The 21,570-nt window shown below is 47.8% G+C and overlaps 2 protein-coding genes across 3 annotated transcripts; one reads left to right on the top strand and one right to left on the bottom strand.

Moving 5' to 3' along the window:
• The first annotated feature begins 1,224 nt into the window (after nt 1–1,224).
• TAF12 (TATA-box binding protein associated factor 12) lies at nt 1,225–12,452 on the top strand. 2 transcript variants are annotated; one of them, XM_039511802.1, is made up of 7 exons: nt 1,229–1,361; nt 4,472–4,554; nt 7,135–7,386; nt 9,064–9,141; nt 9,533–9,647; nt 10,262–10,350; nt 12,152–12,452. In XM_039511802.1, exons 2-7 carry the CDS (start codon nt 4,486–4,488, stop codon nt 12,185–12,187), a joined length of 639 nt encoding a protein of 212 aa, XP_039367736.1. In that variant the 5' UTR covers nt 1,229–1,361; nt 4,472–4,485; the 3' UTR covers nt 12,188–12,452. The 2 variants fall into 2 exon arrangements, with proteins under 2 accessions (XP_039367735.1, XP_039367736.1); XM_039511801.1 differs by lacking the exon at nt 4,472–4,554 and having other exon boundaries at nt 1,225–1,361.
• A 1,227-nt stretch (nt 12,453–13,679) lies between these two features.
• Nucleotides 13,680–21,036, bottom strand: LOC120389221 (ras-related protein Rab-39B-like). Its single transcript, XM_039511607.1, has 3 exons — nt 20,976–21,036; nt 18,563–19,057; nt 13,680–15,682 (listed from the first exon to the last, which is right to left on the bottom strand). Exons 2-3 carry the CDS (start codon nt 18,775–18,777, stop codon nt 15,250–15,252), a joined length of 648 nt encoding a protein of 215 aa, XP_039367541.1. The 5' UTR covers nt 18,778–19,057; nt 20,976–21,036; the 3' UTR covers nt 13,680–15,249.
• Between the last annotated feature and the right edge of the window lie 534 nt (nt 21,037–21,570).

Raw genomic sequence — 21,570 nt, 5'->3', positions numbered from 1 at the left:
CTGCAGCCCCTGGGTAAGAGATGGGAACTAACAAGGCAGAGAGCGGGGGGTGGAAAAAGTAGCAGTTTGGAATAGGGACCTGGATTTGAACCAAGGACCACTTGATCTGCAGTTAAGTGTGTTACCAGTGAGCGATACCCTCCAGCCCCATAAAGCCTGCTCACCTTGCTGCAAGGGTGTGTTCTACTGTGACCAGCTCCTGTGTCTTGCTTTCTCCCCCAACATCTTTCTCTCCGTGCATCTGAAGAAGTGAGGTTTTTACCCACGAAAGCTTATGCCCAAGTAACTCTGTTAGTCTTTAAGGTGGCACCAGACGCCTTGTTGTTTTTGTGGCTACAGACTAACCTGGCTACCCCCTGACACTGGCGCTCACCATCTCTCTTGCGGTTGGCCAGGGGTCTCTCCTCTTGCGACTCTCACGCTCGCTAGCTCCTTTCTTCACTGTCTGTTCGCTACCTGCACGGATGGGACAAGGGGAGCACAACATGAACCCAACCAAGCTATCAGCTGCTGCCCCAGGCTCTGACCCGCACCAGCCCAATGTAAACCGAATTCCCGCCCAGCTCTGCCCAACACCTCTTTGCCCCCCGCCCCATGATTCGCCTTTTTTCTGCTTAACATTTCGTAATGAGTCGCTATTATTCACCGCGCCATAGGAACGTGTCATAGGGTAGCACCCAGGCGGGGCAGTCACAGACCTGCCCCCCCGGTGCTCGGCGCTGTACATGGCTCTAGCGCGCCTACAAGCTAAGCGGCCGCCGCATCCTGAGCCATCTCGTTGGCCGCGTCCAACCTTTCCTTAAACAGCCAACGCACCGCCCTTTCTCGCGGGACCGGGGGAGGGGGCGGGAATCTACCTGACCCCCCTCACTCCCCTTCGCCCCTGGGTGGCTGTTACCCGCACGCGGGACGGCAGCGGGACCCCCAGCGGGATTCACGGTGGGGCCGCCAAGGGGCCTAAGTGCCCGGGGTAGGGGGGCTGCGCAAGGCCAGATGGGGAACCCGTTGCGTTGCCATGGAAACACCTCAGGTTAGGGGAGTTTGCGCAGAGGTTGAGGGGGGGCTGGGGCATGCGCAGTCGATGACGGGAAACAACCGGCAGAGGCGCCTTCTCGGGGGTGGGGAGTTGACGCATGCGCCTTTTGGGATGCTTGCTCGTTGTGCGCATGCCCAGCGTCGTTTCCGTGCCAGCTGTGCCAGGGAGGCGCTGGTTGGGCGCGGGGTGAGCGCTTCCGGGCGGCGGCGGAAGGACGCTGCTGCTGCGGGAGGGTCGGGGCGAGTAGCGCAGCGCAGCGCAGAGCCGGCAGCAGCTCAGCCGGGGGATCCGGCCGCGGAACATGGGGCGATAGGCGGGGGCGCCGGTGAGTGCGGGCCCCGCCCGGGGCTGGGCTCCCCCCCCGGGGGAGAGACGGGGGGAGCAGCCGCCCCAGCGGGGGTTAGGGGCTCCCCGCGCTCCCAGGCAGGACCCCAGCAGGGATTCAGGGCTCCCCCCGCCCTGTGCTCCCAGGCGGGCCAAGCCCTGGGAGACTCTCTAGGGAGCGGTCCCGCTCTCCCGGCATCACCAGAGAGGCGCCTCCAGCATGGGGAGTGGGGGGGGGTTAATCTCCAGCATCCCCTTGCAGAGCCTGGGGTGCACGAACTGGGAGTGAAACGCCATGGGAAGGACACAGACTTTAAGTCATTGCTGGAGGATTCTGTTCCAGCCCAGCAGGGCGCCCTTCTAGGTGGGTACAGTGCGGCCAAGAGCAAGGGGATGTCAGGGATACCAAATCTTTAACTCATCCTGGGGTAGAGCGACCAGACAGCACCTGTGAAAAATCGTGACTGTCCCTATAAAACCGGGACATCTGGTCACCCTGTCCCGGGGTCCTAAATTCAAATGCGAAGTGCAGTCTAATTTTATTTTGTATCGCATCTTCAATCCAAACTCTAGCTCTTAAATGCCTTAGAGGGGAAAAATAACAGAAGGAAAACCTCAAAGCTCTAAGGATAAAAAGTTGGTTTCAAATGAGATTTGAAAATAGATGGCAGATCCATTTAATTGCCCAATGACTTCACTCGTGGTGTACTGGAGTTTATAAAGTGAAAGAGAAAGCTCTGAACTCTTACCGTGTGACTGGAACACCTGTAAGCTCCCATGGAGTATTCAGTTGTTCATGCAATGAAAAACTACTTCAGACAGTGGGTACAACTATAGGAGAAACTGAAATTTCCCTCTGTGTTCTCACATTTAGAAAATGTATGCATGGTCCTTTTCCTTGCATATCATTGGAGATGCCATATTATATTTTTGGTAGCTAAGAGAAAAACTTGAAGTGCTAGGGAAGTATGCCTTAAAAAAATCTCTAAAGGGGAAAAAATGGCCTACTCTGTCCAAAGTGACACATGTTGAATAAGCAAATACTTAGACCATGTTAAATCCTGCAGTGTTTTGTTTAGAAGACTTTGGACCTGGAAATGTGAAGTAAAAACACATTTTTAGAACCCCGCAAATCTGTGGATATCAGCGGACCATGTTTGTGGATTGAATTCAGATACAAATTTTGTATTCGCACAGGGCTCTACACGTTTTTCCTTAGTTAAATGCAGCATTTATATTCTGCCAAATCCACAGATGTTATCTTGGAAAATAGAACTTGTTAGTTGTTGAGAATATATATTGCACACTATCCAGTCATAATTAGTGCATTATTATTGCACCTAGGAGTCCATGTTCAATGCAGGAAGCTTGCAGAATTTACTGAGATTTCCCTAAATGTCTGTGAAAACTTAATTATACTGTAGTTGAGCATTCAGAGACTGACGTTTTAGAAGTCTGTGAGGACATGAGATTAATTTTTCAACCTTTGTTAATGGAGCATAGCCACAGAGAACCCCACTGTATACGTTTTTTAAATGAGTTAATGTCTGCTGTGATACGCAAGAAAACAGTATACATTTTCCTAGAGTTGAGAGAGATGATTTATTCCTGACTCAAACACAAAGAAGAACCTTATGGAACTGTGTTAGGGTACAGAATGTATTTCTACAGTTCTGTTTTTTAGCTTGTTCATACAAACCTGAGTAGGGCTGTGGATGCATTGTATAATGTGTTCTCCTGATGTCCAATGTATTAAACTGGTTCAAAAATGGGCTCTTCATTTCAGAAGTGGTGGAACTGATTTTTTTTTAAAGTAAAGATAGGTGGCCTCTGTGTTCATATTTAGGTTTTTGCACCTGATTGATTATTATATTGATTAATTAGTATAAGATCCATGACCATCTATATAATCAGCCATAGTGCCGGTGTTCGGTGGCTTCTTTTACAAAGTGTGCTGACATATTTTTCTCCACATGTTAAGGTTTGAATCAAACCCTTAAAGGTGACCTACAAAGGGGAAAACAACGGAATTTGTAACTTTTCTTTGGTCTGAGGAGCATGAGAGGCTGGAATGGGTCCTGTCTGCTTAATTTTTAACACTAGAAATTCTGGTTTTCATTATCCTGGAAGATTCTGTGATAACTTGAGAAATAATTAAACTACGACTTTGCAAGGCTGAAAGCAGAACAGTTGAGAGGGAGGAAGGTTTTTAGCCACAGTTAAAAACTTGAATACATAAATCACTCCAATGCCTAATGAACGCTTAGTAGAAAGGAGATCTCTTAAAGATTCAGCCAATTCTGCCCTTACAATTAATGTATAAATACTTGCAACATACCTCTCCTGAGATACCCACCGCTTCCAAAGAGGTCCTCTAGCAAAACAAGGGATGACCAGACATGACAGTCCTGAGATTTCTAAATTAAAAAGCAAGCTATTAAGAAAACTCTTTAAGCTTTTATCCATCATAAAGAAGCCAAAAAAAAAGTACATCCAAATTTCCTAAAAAATCCTTTGCAGATTACTTTTAATTTCTCTGTACAGATTTCTTTGCTTAATGTCTTTTCTTCCTGGAAATGGGAGCTGGAAGCACTCTGGCAAATGATTCAACAAGTTATCTTGTTGTGTAGACTATAAGTAACTTTGCATCTTCTAGTGGCATCAGTACAAGCCATGGGGCATAGTCCTGCTGTGGAAGAAAGCTATTGTTGCAAAAATCTGTACTCTAGTGCCCTCTAATCCAATACCAACTAGCCCTGTACTTAAACTTTTAGCCTAAAAACAAAGATTTGACGTAAATGTAGACTTCCCTTCACCCTTGAGGATCCTGGGAAATACCTTGCCACTTCAGAAGACAAGGTATGCTAGCTTCACAATTACTATTTAAAGTAAGGCTTCATATTAAACACCCAGAAAAATTACATCTAATCATTTTAATAAGGACAAGGCATACCTATGTTGTGGTGTGTATTGTCTGCTGAAGCTTGTTTCCTTTTGATCTTCCTATGATATGGTAGGTGATATGCAAAATAACTGGTATCTTTGTGGGAATGAGAAGTATGTAGCACAGTAGGAGGGGAGACTAGGTTAACACTGGCTATTTACTTACAGGAAGCTTTTGGAAAATGGCCGCTCCATTCACTGGGCCCACAGCAGTTGCTGATGTAATTAAAGATCTAGACACTCAGATAGCTGTGAGTAAATTGCTTGAGCTTGCCATGAAGTGGCATGTAGGACTTGATGTTGAAACCTGTGCATCCACATCTTGTTTGTGTTCTGATGATTTGATTATGCCCAAAGGTTGAAATTAGAGGTGAGGGTAAAAATTGCTCTGCATTAATATAGTGCTTTTTGCCCAAGGATTTCAAAGCATTTCACGTCTTCTGACCCCTCCGTTGTAGGTAAGATTTTCCTACCTTGTAAACTGAGGCACGGGGCTAAGTGACTGGCCCAAGATCACCCAGCCAGCTAGTGTCAGAAGCAGAAATCCTGGAATCCTTTCGTCTGCTTCTTGCACTATGCTCTAGGGGCCTCACACCAGAAATGCCAACAAAGAGCTTATAGGGCTCTGTACGATTGAAAAACATCCCAAGGCACGAACACAGGGATTTTGCATTATTTTAAAATCTGTTAACATTGGGCTAGAAACTGATATCAGAGCTACATGAAGTGACTTGCATTTGTTTGTTTTTTAAAAAGAAAAATATACGTAATATATTTACAGCGGTGCATGACTTTGAGCATTGGAATGAAACACTAAAATATCAACTGGCTAAGCGTTCTTGTGTGATTATTTTTGAGTGATTTTTTTCTGTGTGAATTAATACAAACTAACAAAGAATTTAATGCAGTTATAGGGGAAAATCACATTTTCTACAAAAGGTAGAAAATATTATTTCCCTTCATTTATATATAAATGTCCTTGATCTGTTTTGGTTTTGTTTTTTCCTGGTAGCCTGTTTTCAGCTTGCATCACTTGTGTCACCGTGAGAAGAGACATTTCCAGAGGGTGCTGTTTTGTAGAAAAGTTTGAGGAAAACTGCAGTATAAGAGAATTTGAGACTCCAAAATCTAATTATGGAAAATAAATCACTTAAAATAAAAGTCAGAAATACAAAAATTGTCATCACAACCAGTTTTATGTTCAGACACAGAAAATGCAGTTGCCTCAATGCACGGGCAATAAGATTTTTCAGAGTTAATATAGGCTGCTATTAAAGTTTCCACTTAAAAGTCACTTCATGGCTTAATATCTGTCCTTTCAAATAGTGAGATGCATGTTCTATGTAACCACCTACTTATTGGTCTGAACTATCAGCAAAATAGTGGCAGAAGCAGGACAACTGCATTCATTGAACTGAGATAGTAGAACGGTGAAAGACTTGTAAAAGCATCTGAAATCTCTTACTCTGATAGTTCAAACAATGTAATAAATATGTGTGCATTAGTACTAATCACTGCAGTTTTCCTTGACCGTTGTTGGTGGTAACTGAAGAACACAAGTTTGGACAGAGCCATGCTATTATGGAGCTGTGGGCCACAGATCTGACTGCAAGGAAGCCAAGTGGCGGGTCTGTAGTAGTGTGCTAGGAAGAGTAGATGTCTCAAGGTTCTACACCTTATTTACTAACCTAGGTTGCCAGTTTGGATTCAGTCCAAAAGTTATCTGGTGTTTAGTGGCCTATGACATGAGTTAGTCTGAGAATCTTATGGCTAATCCGGAAAGAGCAGGCCGTTAGTTAGGCGTATGAAATTAGTCCTGGCCTTTGCTTGACAGTCCACTAAATTCCATGTTGTGCAGCTGAAACCCTCAACGGAAGTAAGGAATCAAGTAAATCAATGGAATTAGAGGCAAAGCAGGGTTTTCTACTGTCATGTCACTTTAGGAGACCTGGCTTAATGCTGACAAGGTTTATAGGTGAAATTGAATTCTAGGGCTTACGCCAGCCTTTCAATATCTGTTCTCATTGCAAAACTGCCCGGCTGTTGGAAATATCTTGGTTCGGGAATAATTACCAGTCAGATTTGAAATGCATTGTGGGTGTTGTGTGGCAGACGCTAGAACTGTGCCTTCCTGCTCTGTGTTAGGTTCTAACCGGTGCAGCTACATAAGGAGCTTGTACTCGGCTTTCCCCTCTTCCCAACTAAGCAGATGTCTGAAATGGAAAAATGGAGAGTCTCATATGGTGATAGTGCCTAGAGACCCCAGTCATAGACCAGGCCCCGCTGTACGTAGAACAAAAAGATAGTCCCTGCCCTGAGGAGTTTTTATAATCTGATTTTTTCCTCTTTAGTGAAATCTTCCCAACTATACCTCAGGAGGTTGTCATTAATCAGTAAGTATGGAGACCTCCAAAGAGGCACAGGTGGAGAAGAGGGAAAAGACCTTTCACAGGTCTGGAGGATTCAGGCCTGGGTTGAATTTTGGTGTTAGACTGGAAGAGGGAATGCAACATTCTCAGGATATACTCAGGCTGGCTCAGTCAGACTTCACACCCATCATCGGTTCGCCATTCAGTGAAATCTGTGCAACCATAATGCCTTCCCTTAAAGTTTTATTTTGAATGTACGAAAATATTTTCCTTTTCCCACCCACGTCCTTCCTCCCCTCAAAGTGTGTTTAGAAGTATCGGATTAAGTTGAAAGCCTCCAGGAACTGCCTATGGGATATGGTCTTAGTACAGATAGCGAGGGGGAGTTTAGGGAGTGAAATCCAGTCTCTAAATTCACACCTTTACCCCATTGTTAATTTTGGTGTTCCTTTCCTTCTCCAGCTGATTGGTCTGGGTCCTCACAACCCCAAAAAGAAGCAGGATCTTGACAAGCTGTATGATTTAAAGACTAAAGCCCAGCAGATTATGAACCAGTTTGGCCCATCTACCTTGATCAACCTATCCAGTTTCTCCTCGATAAAGCCGGAACCAGCCAACACGCCACCACAGAGCTCCATGGCAAACAGTACCACCGTGGCAAAGATGCCAGGGACTCCTAGTGGAGGGGGACGCCTAAGTCCTGAAAGCAACCAGGTAATTTCACTTGAGATCTTGGCCAGCAGGGAGTTGTTCAGACCCTCCCATAGTTTGATTACTCTCCCTTAAATGACCTGGAAATGTTTTACGTTAATTAAACTGATCAGTTGAGTACCCACGGTTCACGCAGCACTACACAGAGATTCGGTTCCTGCCTCTGTTGAGCTTACAATCTGAATCAGACACAGGCTGTATGGATCAGCTGCAGGTTGCATCTAGTCTCCTAGTGATGCACATCAGGAAGAGATCAGAAAATCCCATTCAAAGTGTGGCTTGTATGAAAAACAAAATACTGACTACAATGAAAATCTGTCTTCCAATGCTGTAGGTCATCATAACAAGTGTAGGGCAGTGTGCTAGAGTCCCCTCCTCGGCCTCCCTGAAATAGGTCAAAACAGTCAAAAGGTCAGTTTAAACCTGGCTTTTGAAGTCAGATTGCTGGCTCCAACCTACTGTGTATGTAGGTAACCTATACTTGCTCGGGACAATGAGGAAGCAGCACCACAGTCAAACAGCTGCCATTTTACGCATATAATGCAACACTTGTTTTCAGTTTTTAACACACACACACATGCATTGGATGCATTCTGGCAACAAAATGGGACGTATTCCGGAAAAGGAAGGTATCTGATTTCAGTCTTCTCCAACACCATGCCTTCTCCTGCAGAAATATCCCCCACCCCGTGCGGTCCCATTCTTGTGGCAATGCTGGGGCTGGAATGGAGGCTGTTGCTCCGCTTCAGAAGAACCAAGAGAGAAGCTGAGATGGAAAGAAGGTCGTGCTCCCCTGGAGGGGGGTAGCTCAACAGCATAATCATGTCTGAACTCCCTAATCTTGTGGGAATCACAGATCAGATCCCAGTAGCTTTGACTTAGCCTTTCATTCTACCCTGGGAAACAGACTGACTGCCGCACAGTTTGTGTGTAGATTTTCTGGTGCTTTTTAAACTCAGGCTTTGTGGACATTCGACTCCTTGGCACTTCTCAAAAGAGAAGGGGTTTGCCTCAGTGTCATTGAACCAAATGTATCTAGTTTACCTTGTAAGACTTTTGGGACAGAGTGATCACTGTCCCTTTATATCCTGCAACAATCAGCATGCTGCTGATGCTCAATAACTAATAAAATCCTCCCTCCCTTCCTTGCTGTTGTGCAGCATGCTCTGTGCTAATTGGCCGCTGTCCTCCGCCCAGCTGTGGTGTATGTATCTTGTTTGAAGCACTTCTGAATGACAGGCACCATAGAAATGTAAAATATTATCTTTCGCCCATAATATAACCCTGCAGTTACTGAAATTATCCTTGTACTTACAGTCCACCCTTCAAGAGTTCTCATTACGCAATTGTTTTCTCTTGCCAGCACACTTTAATCAACAGTATTTTGGTCTGAAAGAGATGGTACCAAATGTTGTCTCACGTGGGAGGACGGCCGTATTCATTATTCCGGCCCGTTGGCCATTGCTTTGTTTGTAGCTGCCAAGTAGGTTTGAGAACGCCTAGTTATTGCCCAGTGTTTCTGTGCCGTTCCATTTTGTCAGTACTGTGCACAGCCTGGACCTTTGACAGTTTTGGGGGCAGTTTGAGTGAATTTTTTTTTATTATTTTTTGCTGCTGTGCTGCGCATTGCCAGTCAGATTGCTAATGCAGTGTGGGAAATCATCCCCCTTTTCCCCGCAGGTTTTAACCAAGAAGAAGTTGCAGGACCTGGTGCGAGAGGTGGATCCCAATGAGCAGCTGGATGAGGATGTGGAGGAGGTAGGCCATGTGTGACAACCCGTACCAGTAAAACGGGCCATGCAGAGCCAGTCCAGAGCTGTCATAGCCCCTTACCCAATACAGGGAGGATTGGTTCATACTATGGTGCTGTTACACAAGCTCTGGTCAGCATCAGACCTGGTGCTGAAGGTCCATATACATTGCTGGTGCTCAGAGGTATTTATTCTAATTTACTAACCAGCTCTTGCTGGTGACTCTCCCAGACGTCCCAGGGGATTTTCTGTAGGGTGTGGTCAGACTGTTTTCAGCAAGCAGTGGCTCCTGAGGGCTGAATTTCATAGTGGTCACTACATTGTTTGACTGTAACAGTCATCGAAAAATGTGAAGGGGTTTGAGGTGCTGCTTTCTTCAACCCCCTACTCCCCCACAGATGCTGTTGCAGATTGCTGATGATTTCATTGAGAGCGTGGTGACAGCTGCTTGCCAGCTCGCCCGGCATCGCAAATCAAACACTCTGGAAGTGAAGGACGTCCAGCTGCATCTCGGTAAGAGATTTGTATCTCGTCAGTGAGGAGACAGAACTGAGGGATAGAAGTACCTGAAAAGGGATTGTCCGTGCTAGGCCTTGGGGTAGGGATCTGGATACACTACACAACTAGGGCAAACCCTGAATAGGGACATTTGAGGGAAATAGTCTAACTGAAACGTATGGAAGCTTGAGCCTAGGATGGCTGTCTAGGCGTCCTGCTGGGAATCAGGTACAAGTTAGATGTTTCTCTTCCTCCAAACTCTCCTATTCCTATGCATGTTTATGCCATTTTGTACCATTCTGCAACCTGGATTGTAAGATCTCTGGTGTAGGGGCTGTTTATAATAGGTGTATATAGTATCCAGCCCAACAGGACCCTGACTCAAGTCCTTAGATGCAAGCACAGTACAAACAGTAAATAACCTTTAAATGCCTTTAGTCACTGGAGTCCGGATTCCCCGGCACCCCCATTTCTCACGAAATATCTGCAGCCCTGGCACCAGGGGGGTTCACTGAATAGTTCTTACTCTATTTCTAACTAGTTCTTATTGTTCTGGTACATTGAGGGCTTCCCTGTGTTGGGCATTCTGCACAGCTTTCTTAGGCAGGGATCTGTGCTTTCTGTTCCAGAACGCCAGTGGAACATGTGGATCCCAGGTTTTGGTTCTGAAGAAATCCGGCCATACAAAAAAGCCTGCACTACAGAAGCTCACAAACAGGTGAGGAGCCCCTTGCGAATGCACTAAAAGCCAAATGTCGGGGGGTCAATACAAGCAGAGTCCTTGTCCAACTCCCACCACACGTGCCAGGGCTGCTCTTGTTCATCTCCACTCTTGTATTGTGTCCAAGAAAGAAGGGAATCCTGATGAGTGTGGGGAGCTTGGATATTCCTTTAGACTCCCGCTGCAGTGTGTTCCCAGGGCTGCGACAATCTAAGCCAGGGAGATTCCTGGGTGCTGCTAGGTTCTCGCCTCTTAACTGGTGGCCACACGCTTCAGGTTGTGGTAGAGACTCAGTTGTTGGGAGACTCCATGGGAGACACTGCTAGTTTGTCATGCTGGCTCCCTGCACAGTGGACCTTGCAGTTAGTGATGACAGTGCTGGAGAGCAATTCTCACCTAGCCTCTGACGCTCCAAGGAGGAGCCCAAAACAACCCTTCATCCACAGGCAGTTAAGCAGTCAGGGAGAAGGCACTCAGTTCAGGAGCCAAAACACAACCATGACCATGAGACAATGCTGCATGACTGGTTTTTCATGGTCCATTCTGCATGGAGCCAACATACATGTGAATAGCCAGAAAGCTCTCTCTCCAGAAGAGTTTAAAAATCCATGTTGACTGGAGGGAATCCCTGTCTGTAAAACCGTAGGAGTCCAGGGATACCATTTGCATACTATGATCAAGAGTGACTAGGACTGCAAGTCTTGCTGTTTGTTAAACGCCGTATTAAAATGTATGGCTGATGGCTCTGTCAGCTAATGGCAGCAGCCATGCATGTATTTAACAGTGACTCAGGTCTTACTGAGCTACTGCAGGACAGCTGCAGAGTCCTTTCCACTGGAAACAAACGGTTACCGCACAACGTGGCAGCAAGTGACTTGTTGCCATTGTATATAGGGGCAGCTGAAAATTGTTTCCTCTCTGACCTTAAATATCTGGCTGGGGCTCCTCTTGGAAGAGCACTTGTGCTTGTCCTGGAATGTCAGCTGTTAGTTACTTGTTCAGTACTGGTTTCTGCCTTGCTCCTAGTTTGGAAGTTGCTGGAGTTTTTTAAGTCAAAGGCCAAAGCCATCAATAAAAATCTCTACCCCCGTGAAACACGCCAGCATGGTAACGTGACAGCTCCATTTCTGACACTGGGGATAAAACGTTGTGCCGGTGTGGACAGAGGGCCTTAAAGTGGATTTTGATTCACTGCACAATGCAAGTAAAATATTTAAAATGTGCTAATGATTGAGTGAAATTAGAGTTAAGGTAGAATCACCAAACCAAAATGACGACTCCGGACAGAATTTCTCCCAAGGAGAGAAGCACAGACTCTCTGAAAACCTTTTTTTTAAACATTCTGGCTATGGATCTATCCAAGCTAGGATTCAGATAGACTTAAAGAACAATGTTTAAACACAGATCGGGCTAATTCATGGTAGAACGTTGCCTACAGGCTTGTACAAGCCTGAGAAGGATCCAGGCTGGAACATTTCTCAGCATGGCTTATAGTCTGGCTTCTCCCACAAGTTAGACAAATCAAGTTACAAATGGATTTAGCTAGAGCCCATCTTAACTGTTAAAGTGTGGTTCCCAAAGTGTTTAAAGGCCATTGTAGACAGGGCTTGTGTCTGTAGTTCTTGATACATCACCACTGTTCACCAGAGCTTACTTTCAACATATGGTATTGCATAAGCAACCTGTTGTGGACCCTGTGTTTCTTCAGTCTCATTCCTATATAGCCATGTTCCCAGCTTGATTTGGAAATAACCATGTTCCAGACTCTGTTCCCTGTATTTTCCCTTTATCGTTTCAGAGGATGGCACTGATCCGCAAAACAACCAAGAAATAACCCCAAGGAATAGCAGGGAGACAACTTTGCGTTTTGGGATATCTGCCTCTAAGCTGAAGCCTCCATGACACCATCCATGGGATATTTTTTTTAATGCTTTACAGAGAAGCATATATTTTTTATTAACAGTGCAGCAATATCTATGACTTTGAGGAGATCGGCCAAAAACCATTATATGCCCCCTTCCCCAGCACCCCATCAGAGCGCATTGTATCTTGAAACAAAGACTTTATTTGTGACCATTAAAGTGGTTTATTGTATAAGTGATTGATTGTCCAAGGAACAGAGCATTTTGGTCTTGTTTGGGACAGTATTAGAAGCATCTGTAGAGGTTTTCGTTTTTTCCCCCTTCCCTCCTGCCAGTTCAAGTACTTTGTAATGTCAGTGTTTATATAAATACTTGCATTTGTTTTACATTAATAAAGAAATTATTAATCTAAAGCTGGGCATAGTCTCGTGCTTCTGCATTTGATGTCCTTTGAACACCCCTGCAGCAAGCAGCCCCTCTCTCCTACTGCCTATAGTTTTAAAATTTAAAACTACAGGCAGTAGGAGAGAGGGGCTGCTTGCTGCAGGGATGTTCAAAGGACATGCCAGGTTTAGGTTCAAAATGGAGGGGATTGCTCTTGCACTGGTAAGGGACAACACAGACCATTTTGCCTCTAAGCCAGTTGAAATCCGGCCGAGGTGAGTAGTGACCACAAGTCCTACCATCTTTTGGTTGTTTGGCCTATTTGAAATAAACTAATGGTATCTGTCCAGTTCCTAGTGCACAAAGGTTCACATTAAGACCGACTGGAGCCCTGGCTGACAGCTACAGCAGAGAGGCCAAAAACTTGGTGAGTCATGGAGACTGGACTTCCTTCTGGCTCCCTGCGGATCAGGGATGGTGGGATAGAAGCATGTGCTATTCCATGGCTAAATGGAAGTCTTCAGTCTCCAGGGCTGTCAATTGAGCACATTTCATCAGCACATAACTCACTTTAATACTGTTTAGAAAAGAAATTGAAGCTTAGGCCACAAATTTGACCCTAGTAACTCTGCTAATCAGGTGGGAAAGGTTCTTCAAATTGCAAACAGGAAAGGGGAGGGGTGTTCCTAAATCTGTACCTCTTGAGTTTTGGGTCGACGGGGATGAAATTGAAAGCTGCCCCCAAAGGCTTTGAAATATATACATGGTCCTAAAATGAGCTTTCCAAACTAAAGGCCGCACCGCAGATAAAATCCAGACTTCTTATCTGGTTGGCCCACTTGTTACCTGGGGTTCTTTGAACCCAAAGCTCTTGGTAACTTTTACTCTGTGCGAAGTGGTGTCAGGAAATAAATCAGCGGAGACACGGCCGTCCGACCGATAGATGGCTGGCACAGACAGGACAACACGAGTGCTTTCACTTAAAGCTAAACTTTACTTAGTCTCAAGCACTTATGCACGTCCCCAACAGGTTAGTAAAACACCCCCAACCCTCAATAATTACCGAAGCTGAGTGTGGCTTTCAAGTGGCACCGTGACAGGCTTCCGCTGGCCAAATTTCCGTCTGCCGGTGGGGACCCCAAGGTGCCTCCAGAGGAAGCGTTCCTGAAGAGCCCCTTCTGAGAAGTCCAGCTACCTCAAACCTGTTCCCTTTATTTATACATTAATAATACAATGGCATATCCAGTAAAGAGGGGATTTTGCAAGAATGCTGCTGAGACTGGTTAACTTCATAAGTTCAGTGCTAGTGCCTGAACAATTACTGACAGCATAGGCAGTGTCCAGAGTGTCCTAAATTGCCATTCTGACACCTGATATGGTCCTTCCAAAATGGGGATTCACACTCGTAAGTGTGAATGTCGTCCATTCTCTGCGCCCAGCTAATACTCAGTCTTTCCGCTGAGACTGCCATTGTAGGGGCCAGTTGTAGAGATGGTTCTTTATGATGTGGTTTAAAACAGCGGATCCCAAACTTCATTGGTTCACATGCCACTTTCTTAAAAAATTGTTGTGAAGTGAACGGATGGAACATCAAGTTTGGGTACCACAGTCTGGTCTGGAAACTGGTTGGAGACCTGCCCAGTTCATTGCTTATAGTGGTCACCTAAAAAGCCAACAGATCCTAGTTTAAAAAAAAATGCTATCAGCGTGGTCTAGATTCTAACCAGTAACCTGGAGGTGAAAGTTACCCTGTTCTGTCTTGAAGGCATTTCAGTATCCTGCGTAGTCACAAGAACACAGCCTGTGGAAATAGCCAGTCCTGTTGGCCTAGAACCAGATTGCTAAGTCTAAGTGTTAGGCCTGAGAGGGAAGCTGTTTTGCCCAAATAGTGACTGTTTTCATATTAGAAACTTGCAGCCTTGTTCCTAGGCCGCGTCCTTTCAAGCGAAGGGGAAGTCCAGTGACATAAGAGGGACGTGGTGGCAGGACAACCTGCAGCAAAACACCACTTACTGTTAACTTGAGGGTTTTAACATGAGGAGCCGCATTGATGAGAATGGGAGAAGGTGGGGGTGCTTCATAGGCTGTTGCTGGGTGGCTCTGCAGACTCCGAGCTGAACATCGGTGCTGGGAAGTGCTTCACAACCAGGATGGCTGGAAGAATGTTTAGTCTGTAGAAAATGCAGCATCCATGGAGATTCTAAATCCTCTGAATCTGCAGGCAGCCCCTGAGTCTAGTGTTGCTGTTTATGCCACTTGGGGGACACTTGCTATTTTCATTGGCATGTTTATTGTTCTAACCATTTAATGCTAAAGACAACCAGAAATATTAATAAAATGTATTTAACTTTGCATCTGAGTGTAAATTCCAGTCTTTTCCAGTGCCTAGACCACTGGATTCCTATTTGGAATCTCCTCTAAGCACAAAGGGTGCTGTGTAATCCTGCAGCCTTTGAACACGAGTGGATGGAAACATTACCGGTTCCAATTCCGTTTGTTGCCTTCGATGGGAGAGGTTAATGGGAACTACTAGCCTGTTAGAAGAGGCTATTGTGACTGTCCTTGCATATAATACTGCCCGGCAGCCAAGTCTCATATGGGAAGGTGGGTGATGATAGCTCACTCTGGCTTCTTAGTCCACGATGTCTGGCTAGCACGAGCACTTCTTCTGCTTCTCTTGTTTTCCCAGGTTCTGTACTTTGGGCTCCTCTGTGGGTGGCAGTCTGCTTTTCACCCCATCCCAATCCTTGTTTGGGCTCAGCATCCCAGCCTTCACAGCTTCATAGATCTCCAAGGTCAGCAGCTGGAAGGCATCATCCACGTTGCTGTTGCTTTTAGCGGATGTCTCTATGTACTTTGCCCCCAGTGAAGAAGCCAGCTTCTCGGCCTCCTTTCGCTCAACCTGGCGCTGCGGCACCAGGTCACTCTTGTGCCCAACCAGCACAAAGACCACGTGAAAAGGTTTCACTGTCTCTGTCACCTCCCGATGCCACTCCTTGATGCTCTCAAAGGATGCTTGGTTGGTCAGGTCAAACATCAGCACTGCCCCTGCGGAGTTGCGGTAGTAAGAGCGAGTCACTGACCTAAGACATGAGGAGGGAACGGCATGAGACTCTACGTTCTTATTGCTTTCCTAAGATCTTTATGGCACAGAGGCTGCCTTGTGGAACTGCTTGGAAAATGTTTTTCTGCAGAAAATTTCAGCTTTTTGGTGGAATATCGAAAACCAAAACTTCAATTCAGAATGGCACTGTACTGCCTCATGGGAATTGTAGTTCAGGTGCCTTATTCTGACTAGACTACATCTCCCATGATGCACCACTTTTCTCTATGGTAGTGAGAAGTGATGCATCCCATAAGAATCCCTGGTCATGGTGCATCATGGGAGAGGTAGTCTGTGTAGAGAGCCCACCCAGAGAGGAGAATGGAAGTCCTGTGAGATGGCTGAGTGCCATTTTGAATGAAAATACTTTGAGTTTGGGACAATCATTTTTTTTTTGACTAAAAGTTCTGAGGAAAGCTACTTCTCGTGTCAAAACAAACAAACAAAAAAAACCCCAAACTAAACCCTGCCTTCCATGGAAAACTTTTTTGTTTTTTTGTCAAAATGGTTTTGATGGAATTTTTTTAACTAGCCCTAATGCCTAAATATATCATCTGTCTATGGTACATGTTCAACCAGATTCGTGTGACAGGTGTGACTCTTAGCTGAGCCAGTTGCTTGGTTGATGATCCTATCAGTTTATGCTCCCATATCAGTGCATGTTAGGAAAATCCAGGCAGCTATCCCTTTGGACTTTGGCAGAGGGCAGAATGTCCTGAGGACCTCCTGCCCAGTAGCAGATAGAGCAATGGATACTGGGATGCCCTGTCCGCCTGAGAGCTGGTTACTCCAAGCCAGTCTCCTACAGTCACTGTGCTAGCTTATGCTGCTGGTGGCAGAGAATTAACCATGTGGGGTGTGAACAAAGCATGTTTACAACCAGTCTGGGTTCGGCCTAGAACAGGTCTTTGGGAAACTCTCCTGATGTTGCCCAGCCATCTGTGTGGCCCCACCTACCGTGGCAACAGCGCAGGCATTTTCACCTTTGTGTTGTCTGCCTGCTCCGAACACAGAGGTATTAAACAGCTGAACCCCGTCTGTGCTAATGCTCCCACTCTTGGGAAATTCCTGGAAACCTGCTGCCCGTGTCACTAACTGGTTACAAACTGGCCAAACCTCCAGCGTAAATGAAACTTCCGAAGCCCCTTTTCTCCCACGTCTCGGGGCTGGCCCAGGTGCTTCAGGTGTGCCCAGCCAGTTCCTTTCAACGGGCGTGTGGCTGGTTAATAATTAGCCCCGTTATCTTAGGAAGCAGAAAACTCTGTACCTGATCGCCTGGGGTGCCGGATTAAAGGGCTTTGGGTCTGGACTGGATAGCTGGTCTCAGTCCAGCCCCTAGGGACATGGGTCTCCTTTCATTTACACTGATGTAAATCAGAAGGATCAGTGGAGTTACACTGATGTCAAGCCAGAGCAAGAGCAAGGAGAATCAGGCTTTGGTGCCTGTATCCCCCCTGGCCTGGCAGTCTCAGCCACAGAGCTGGAACTCCCCTCTCACCCAGGAGGTGGTTGTTAACCCCTTGCCTGCCTTCCTTCCTTCCTCAGAACCTGGGGTGCATCCTGCTCCCATTGAAGCCAATGGAGGGGGGAAGGGAAGGGCTCAAATAGTAACGTTCAGACCCTGCCCCAGCATGGATCCCACAGGTCCTGCCCTTGGGCATGGGCGGCTGAGTAGGTGCCCACCCTGGTGTTAGCGGGAAAGTTCTTTGCACCCAGTGTGTGACTCTCCCTGACAGTGCCCCAGCCCGGGCACCAAGCCCCATTGTATAGCAGTGGTTCTCAGTACTATTCCTCTGATAATAATTAAGGGCTGGATCCCCGCTCCCACTCTGCACCTCTCCTCTGAGCAATGGAGCCGGTGTTTGCTGGGGAACCCCACGAGTCTCCCCTGCCGTACCCTAGCAGGACAATGATACATGCACCAAGAATTGGGGAGGAAGGGAGTCCCTAAAGTGAGGCCTTTAAACTCCCCCAAAATGTTCTAGAGAGCCCCACGCAGCAGTACCTGAGCATAGCTGCAGGCACTTTACATGCGGTGTTGGATCCAGCCCAGGGGAAATGAGCTTGGGGGTGGGGGTGGGGGTGGAGCTTTCTGTCCCTTTCCCAGGGGTTAGGATGCCCCATGGACTAAACCGCTCTCCTGCACGGCACCAGCTGTCCCCTTTGCTGCCTGTCTCAGCAGAGAGGCCATGGAGAGTCGGAGAGACTATCTAGGATCCCTCCAAGTTGCACTAGAGCAGTGGTCCCCAAACTTTTCAGGGTTGTGCCCCCTCTTACCCCTGTCAGTGTGCCCCCCCGCAGGAGCCGGGCTGGGAACAGGGCTGCGGCTCCCCGGGTGGGGCAGGGATGGACATGGACAGGGATAAGGAGGCCGAGACTGGGGCCACAGCTGGGAGCATGTCTGGGGCTGGGGCCAGGAATGGAGTTGCGGTCAGGGGCCGAGGCTGGGGGCAGGGCCTGAGCAGAGCTGGGGGCAGAGTGGGGGCGGGGTGGTGCTCCCTCCCCACCCCCCATGAGAGGCTGGCTAGGGCCCCACTGCACCCCCCTGAATGTTCCTCTGCACCCCCCCCCCCAATTTGGGGACCATTGGGCTAGAGACACAACAGCAAGGGGCAGCATGGGAGAAGTTAACCGAGCCATGGCCCATGCTTTTCCCCCTCCAAGGCCTTTGGTCTCCAGGCCTATTAACCAAGCCCCTTTCCTCAGCATTGTTGACGCAAGAAAACAGCCTGCGTTCGAGCCTGGAGTTTCCTGCACCTGTATTAATCCCCATGGCAGCTTTCAAGCGCCCTTCCTTGGCTCTGGCTCTGTCCTGTCCACACGCTTACACGTACGTCTAATCCTCCCCTGGCAAACCCACCTGAATCGCTCCTGTCCAGCCGTGTCCCAGAACTGCAGCTTGATGCGGAGCCCGGGCTCCAGCTCCACAAACTGGACGTAGAAATCCACCCCCACCGTCTGGTTGATGGAGTCGAGGAAGGCGCCCTCGGTGTAACGCTTCAGCAGGGACGACTTCCCCACCGTCGAGTCCCCCAGCATGATAATGCGGAACTGGTAGTGCCAGAGCGAATCCATCCGGAGTATCCCAGCGGGACAAGGCAGCCTGCGAGCCGCAAGGAGCCTGGAGCCGAGCGTCTGCGGACCGGAGAGTAAACTCCCACGGCGTTGCCGGTTGGGACTTGCTGGAAGTGGAGCGAGATGGTTCTAGCTGAGAGCTGCTCTAGCTCATGTCCAGGCAGGCAGCTGCCACCCCTCCCGCTGAGTGTGCAGTGTTTATAGAAGGGGAAGGCAGAGAGAATATATTGCTCCTACGTTTGGCCGTCAGGACTATCTCTCCGCTCAGTAACACTGGGTCCTGTGTGTCAGGGGAAAGGAACGAGCAAAACAGATGCAAAACGCTGTGATGAGGAAGCATCTCCTTGGCATTAGGTTAGATTAAGAAGATAAGATTATGTGTAGGGGCCTTGTAACTAGTGAGGTCTGGGCATCAGGTGACTTTGGGTTCTACTCCAGGCCCTGGCACTTTCTGTCTCTGGGCAAGTCACTGCACCTTGGTTTTCCCTCCTGTGAAATACAGATGATGGTACTGACCTCACGGGGCAGTGGGAGGCTCAGAGCTTGTCTATCGTCCTGGGGAGCTATTCCAGAATAGCCATTCCTCATTAACGCTGTGTGTGGACACGGCTGCCCAGAGAGGGGTGCAAAAGGGGCAGTTTGTCCCAGATCTCCCATCTGAGAGGGCCTCCAAACCCATGGAGTACGAGTGGGCAGCACTGTGACTGGGTGCAACGGGGTGTCAGTGCCACTTCAGCTTGGCCCAGCCACTGGGGTGCTGAGTAACGCTGTGCCCCTGTGCCCCAGGTCCTACACTCCATGACGGAGTGGTGGCTGGGCCAAACCTGGGCAGTGCTGTGGTTCTGTGTGTCAGATCACAACACCCAGAACGGGGAGCTGGGCCTGGCCCCATGGGACAGGCACTGTCTCTGTGGGGTGAGCGCAGGGCAGATTCACTGGCTAATCACCACCCACCCTGGCCCCCTGGGGAAGGGTGGGAGACCTCTGTGTCAGATATTGCCCTGGGCCCCCCAAAACCTACCCATGTCCCTGTGTGTAGACACACTTATTCCAGAATAACAGTGTCCACACACAGGATTAATCAGGAATAGTTAATCTGGTTTAAATCCACACCTTACTTTATTCCAGATTATAGACAAGCCCTTAGTCCAAATTTAAAGGTTTTGAGCTCTTTGGCTGGAAGGCCCTAGAGATGGACTATGATTTAGTATGCTATTATAGAGAAGATTTAAAAGACTTTCACATTCACTTAATAGGATGCACTTTTAAAGGCAGTTCCTTCCCCGCCCAGCTGCAGCCAACCTGGGCATGAGCCGAGCCCCTGGGGTAAGCAGAGATCTGTTGTCAGAGCCACTGGTTTCCCTTGGGAGAATGTTTAAGCAACAAGACAGGACAGGGCATGTATTGCGTTGGGTTCATTCATGCCTTGTGCACTCTGACGCCAAAGACCAAGCGTTGATATTGCAACTGGGCGTGAAGTAATGCAAGACATGCCTGGTGCCTGGGTGGCTGCTTGGGCCTGCATAATACTTGTATTTGAATCAATACAATCAGCTCCCAGCTTCACTCGACTCTGAGCCCGGGTTCACCCCAAAGATTTGAAAACGTCAGTCCAGGCTGCAGTGACAGACTCTTCCTTACTGCCTCACTGGTGTCAAGCAGATGTAACCCACACCTACGCCATGTGGTGGCACTATTCCCTCTCCTGCCAGTGGTGTCTGGCCCACACATGTACAGGTTGATACCTCTCTTATAAGTTTAACAGAGCAGAGCCTTTTAGCTCAGGCAGTAGCAGCTCCTGGGTTAAGATGCAGCATTCACAGGTTCAGTTCCTGCAGCTGCCAACCCACCAAGCAGCAGGATGTTCTACAAACCGAATCAAAGATGTTCTGTTGGTTAAACTCCCCTGTTACACCACGTCCTGCTGCGGCAGCTGACAGGGTGAGGAGGAAGCACCACTTTCCCCCATGTGGCGCCACAGAAGTCCCACCCCAAAGGGTGGGGGGGTGTGGGATTTGGGAAAGGGCCCCTCCCAGGCTCGTGAGGAGAGCACTGTGAGAACTTGAAGAGACGAGATCAGGTAAATCCTGACCAGTTTGGCCTGGTCTACACTGGGGGGAGGAGGGGACGATGTAAGATACGCAACTTCAGCAACGGGAATAGCGTAGCTGAAGTCGACGTATCTTATTCCGACTTACCTCCCGGCCTCCCGGCGCGGGATCAACGGACGCGGCTCCCCCGTCAACTCCGCTACCGCCGCTCACGCCGGTGGAGTTCCGGAGTCGACGGGAGCGCGTTCGGGGATCAATTGATCACGTCTAGACAAGACATGATATATCGATCCCTGATAAATCGATCGATACCCGCCAATCCAGCGTGTAGTCTGGACGTACCCTTTGATTCTAGAGTTTTGTAGCGTGTAAGGCCAGCAGGGGCCACTCTGACTATCCAGTCTGATCACCTGTATAACACAGACCCTAGGACTCCCCTGAATTAACAGTGTCTGACAGTCCCCACACAATTACCTCCCTATCTCCAATGGCACATTAACCAGGCAAACTCATGTGATCACTGCAGAACTGAAACACCAGTGGGCCCAGATACCACAGTGGTGGCTTTATAAGAAATGTGATAGCTAGACTAGGTACAATAGAAAAAAAGAGCTGACAGATTAGCTCAGTGGTTCTCAACCAGGGGTCTGTGTACCCCTGGGCGGATACAGAGCTCTTCCCGGGGGTACATCAACTCCTCTAACTAGTTGCTTAGTTTTACAACATGCTAGTGAAGTCAGTA

The sequence above is a fragment of the Mauremys reevesii genome, linkage group 23 (genome assembly GCF_016161935.1).
Source record: "Mauremys reevesii isolate NIE-2019 linkage group 23, ASM1616193v1, whole genome shotgun sequence".
Taxonomy (NCBI): Eukaryota; Metazoa; Chordata; order Testudines; family Geoemydidae; genus Mauremys; species Mauremys reevesii.
This window is presented reverse-complemented; position numbering and strand designations above follow the sequence as displayed.

Coding starts and splice junctions, on each gene's coding strand:
- TAF12 (XM_039511802.1), top strand. CDS start 4,486: ATGGCCGCTCCATTCACTGGGCCCACAGCAGTTGCTGATGTAATTAAA. Junction 7,387..9,063: donor TAAGTCCTGAAAGCAACCAG/GTAATTTCACTT, acceptor TTTTCCCCGCAG/GTTTTAACCAAGAAGAAGTT. Junction 9,648..10,261: donor GGACGTCCAGCTGCATCTCG/GTAAGAGATTTG, acceptor TTTCTGTTCCAG/AACGCCAGTGGAACATGTGG.
- LOC120389221 (XM_039511607.1), bottom strand. CDS start 18,777: ATGGATTCGCTCTGGCACTACCAGTTCCGCATTATCATGCTGGGGGAC. Junction 15,683..18,562: donor GCTGGACAGGAGCGATTCAG/GTGGGTTTGCCA, acceptor CTCATGTCTTAG/GTCAGTGACTCGCTCTTACT.